The 3,799-nt window shown below is 32.2% G+C and overlaps 1 protein-coding gene across 1 annotated transcript; it reads right to left on the bottom strand.

Annotated features, from left to right (window-relative positions):
- Window positions 1–735: 735 nt before the first annotated feature.
- On the bottom strand, window positions 736–3,259 carry LOC107624382 (UDP-glycosyltransferase 83A1). Its single transcript, XM_016326880.3, has 2 exons — window positions 2,655–3,259; window positions 736–1,705 (listed from the first exon to the last, which is right to left on the bottom strand). The coding sequence occupies exons 1-2, from the start codon at window positions 3,133–3,135 to the stop codon at window positions 825–827; spliced, it is 1,362 nt and encodes a 453-aa protein (XP_016182366.1). The 5' UTR covers window positions 3,136–3,259; the 3' UTR covers window positions 736–824.
- Between the last annotated feature and the right edge of the window lie 540 nt (window positions 3,260–3,799).

A 3,799-nucleotide genomic window follows, 5' to 3' on the forward strand; every position in this document is an offset into this window, starting at 1 on the left:
TAGGTAAATGGGGATAATTTGAAATTGGGGGTTTCAATTAGGGTAAATGATGGTTTATTTTTATTTTAAAATGGGCCAAATTAAAATTCTATTGTACATATTGTATAGATATCTCATTGTCTCCCTAGCGGGACTCGTTTATTAATATCTCGCTAATTTTTTTTTTTTTGGTCAGGTGGATTGGACAACCCCCAATTCTAGGTACCTCAACTGGATTGGACAACTTCCAATTCTAGGTACAACACACACCCACACGCTCCTCATATACTTACTATTTTTTTTTCTCGGTTGCTATTGATAGGAGTTGAGCCCGAGACCTTTAAAATGGGGAGGGGCAGAATACCGTGTGAGCTAAGGCTCATTGGCAATATTTCGCTAACTTATCTTGCGTGAACGAATTGTCTATTGTCATGAACTTTTTTTAAGTTGGCCCAATTTAAGGGTCTAACTAAAAATAAAAATGTTATTCGTATATTAAAATTAGTTATTAAAATTTATTATTAATATATTTACATATATTTATATATGTAGATTAATTTATTTTTAATATATATTTATATTTTAATATATATTTTATATTAATAACTGATTTTAGTATAGTCTTAACGTAATAGTAACTAAAAAGCCGAGTAATACATGCCAAAAGAGATAACCTCCTGTGCATATCTTGAAAAAAAAAATTGTTTTTAAAACATTTTTTTTTTTAAATTCATTTAACAACCATGCAAAGAATGATTATACTAACAACAATGTCGCATAAAAAACTCGTGAACAGTTTTTCTTATTATTACATAATCATAACAAGGCAACTAGCTAACCCTTAATTATCCTTTCAACCAAGTGAAAAACCTGCTTAAGTTCGTTGAAGAAGTACTTCCTTCTTCCATGTTGTGCTTTAGTTTTTCCATCAGCTTATGAGACCTTGATCTTGTGTTCTCATTACTAAGCAACTGATCCACTTTCTCTTTTATCTCTCCACGTGAGATCATTCCATTTTCATCCGAATCAAATGCCATTCCAACTTTCAATGCATCACAAATATAATTCTTATTGAAAAACTGGTCACCAAAATATGGCCAACACAGGAGAGGTACCCCATTAGACAAAGCTTCTATGGTCGAATTCCAACCGCAATGACTCACAAAACAAGCTATGGCAGGGTGGCTCAATACCATCTTTTGTGGAGCCCATCCAATTATTTTACCTTTATAACCCTTAAATTCGGGAGGGAGAGACACCTTATTGGTGCAATTGGGATCTTGACGCACAACCCAGAGAAAGGGTCTATTGGTAAGTTCAAGTGCAAGTGCAAGTTCTGTAAATTGTGTTTGATTAAAGAGAGTGTGACTTCCAAAAGCAACATAAACTACAGAACATTGAGGTTGCTGATCTAACCAACTCATGCAAGATATATCTTCTTCCCAGAATTGTCCTACTGATATTGTATTGTTGTTGTTAGGTGTCAATAATGGACCTATTGGAGATAATATGTTTGGTAATAAGGAAAATGCTTCAGGTTCAAGTTCTGGTGTGCTGTTACAGAGGAACCACTCGGTCAAATTTGAATTACGCATACAATGCGTCGCATACTTAAACATTTGCTTTCCAACAAACGGGTCGAACATATTTAGCCACCAAGAGACTTTAATATCCATAGTTGGAATGCAAGAGGATAACCACAATGGTTTTTCTGAGATTGGAAATCCTGCAATTCGAAACAAGATAAACTCTTACTTTGTGACCAAAGAAAATAAGAAATACATGTCGGATAGAAGGAAATTCAAGTTCAGTTAACTTCACGTGAAATTGATAATTAAAAATCGTTAAATAAAAATTTAGTCTAATCAATTAAATTATTTAACGGCTCTCAACTATCAATTTCACATGAATTGAAGTTGACTGTACGTACGTGAGTTTTTACTTATATACCATATTTTCAAAGAAATCGTACATCAATGCCAATGATGAAAGAATAATTTTTTTAATATATTTTTTGAACCAACATATTACATTGATGTTCAAGTATTTAAAATGTATAACAAATAATTTTGATTTAGATACAAAACCACCGGAAAATGATAATTTCAAAGTTAAGTTTATTTTTTTTAACATGATGTGACTTTAAATAACTGGTATCATTGCTGCATATATATCCCAACAAAAAAAATGATTAAATGATTTTTTTTATCTTGATTTAAGTCATTTAACCACTAGCATTCAACTTTTATTACAAAGAACTTAATTATTTTAATTTGACTACTGTAGTTTCATTAAGAAAATGGGAATTTTCTAAAATTCTAACTTCAGGTCTATAGTTAAGAAATCTACATGTCTACTATATTTAGCAATGGACTCTGATAGAAGTATATAGGAGTATTTTTCTTTTTTGGTGACTGAAGTATATAGGAGTATGTAGTATACTATAGTGCATTTATTTACATATATATAAACTTAAGAGTAATACTACACATCTAAATTTTCTTATAAATCAAGTTTAATTAAGTTAAATAATAAGATCTGGAATAATGTTAACCATAACTAATTTTTGTTATGTTAGACCAATTTAATTAAATTTAGTTAACAAAAAGAATTGAATGCTTAGCTTATTCATAAACTAATGCAAGTTGGTGAGGTGTCAATTAATATTAAATTACCATCAGAGTCTAAGATGCCATCAGCAACAAGGTTGGAGGCGTTATACTGCAACACAAACAGTGATGCTGCCGTAGGCCAAAAGAATGCACCTTTGATTCCCATTTTGCTTGCAACTTCCAAAGCCCAACCCATGAACACATCAGCAACAACGCAAGTTACTTTAATGCCCTCGTTCATTTGAAGATCTTCTATCAGCTTCTCAAGCTCTGAAGGCATGGTCCTCAACATGGAGTCGCATAACTCTCCTAGATCGACTCTGTCATGGTCAGGTCCCAACCCATCTGAGATTGACACCAATTTTATTGGTGAAGATGATTCATTGTTGTTGTCCATGGATCTGACTACTCTCTTATGGTTGAAGTCTGAGTTGACAAAGATGATATTGCATCCATGATCAACCAGCTTATGTGAAAGGATCATCATGGGGTTTACATGCCCTTGAGTTGGAGATGGTAGAACTAGCACTGTTGGGGTGCTCATCACGATGATTACACCTTTGTATTTTTTTCACTTTTAATTTTGTGTTCCAATGAGTTTGATTATTCTCCCTTTCTTTATTTATCATTGCGGTTTTACCGTTTAGATATATGTATCTATTCCTTGGTGTACTGGGTGGAGATTTTTTAGATTTTTCCAAGGAATGTGCGGTGAATGTTACACTACTCATCAGTCACACTCTCGAGACCTATCATCTTTTGTATTACTATTTTAATATAAGGAAAAGTCTATCGTGGAGTTATCATAACATCTACAGAAGTAACGTGTTATAATTTTCTTAGGGATACAAAGTTCTACTTTTCTTTTTTCTCTTTCTCATGACATCAGTTGTTTCAATGACATACTACAAATTTAAGATTTTGGGTTAATAATTAAATTTACGAGGAATGCCAGTAACTTTTGTGATTTGTAGTCATCAAATAGCTATTAATGATGGTTTTAATGGTGTGAGATTTCATTCAATTGCTCACTTTTCTTTGCTGGTTACATGCTGGCTAGAATTTAATAAAATTTATTTTTTAAATTAATCTTCAAATGAATTTTTTAGTCATATTAGTCTCTAAAAGATAAAACGTAAGTCATATTAATTCTTTCCTCAGTTAGATGATGACGTATCACGTTAAATGTTACATGGCATGATGACGTA

The sequence above is a fragment of the Arachis ipaensis genome, chromosome B10 (assembly GCF_059453495.1).
Source record: "Arachis ipaensis isolate K30076 ecotype BB chromosome B10, ASM5945349v1, whole genome shotgun sequence".
Classification (NCBI taxonomy): Eukaryota; Viridiplantae; Streptophyta; class Magnoliopsida; order Fabales; family Fabaceae; genus Arachis; species Arachis ipaensis.

Bases quoted from the DNA above. Each gene is read 5' to 3' on its own strand.
- LOC107624382 (XM_016326880.3), bottom strand. From the start codon at position 3,135: ATGAGCACCCCAACAGTGCTAGTTCTACCATCTCCAACTCAAGGGCAT. The intron at 1,706-2,654 runs GTAATTTAATAT...TTCGAATTGCAG, and splicing joins TGGCATCTTAGACTCTGATG to GATTTCCAATCTCAGAAAAA.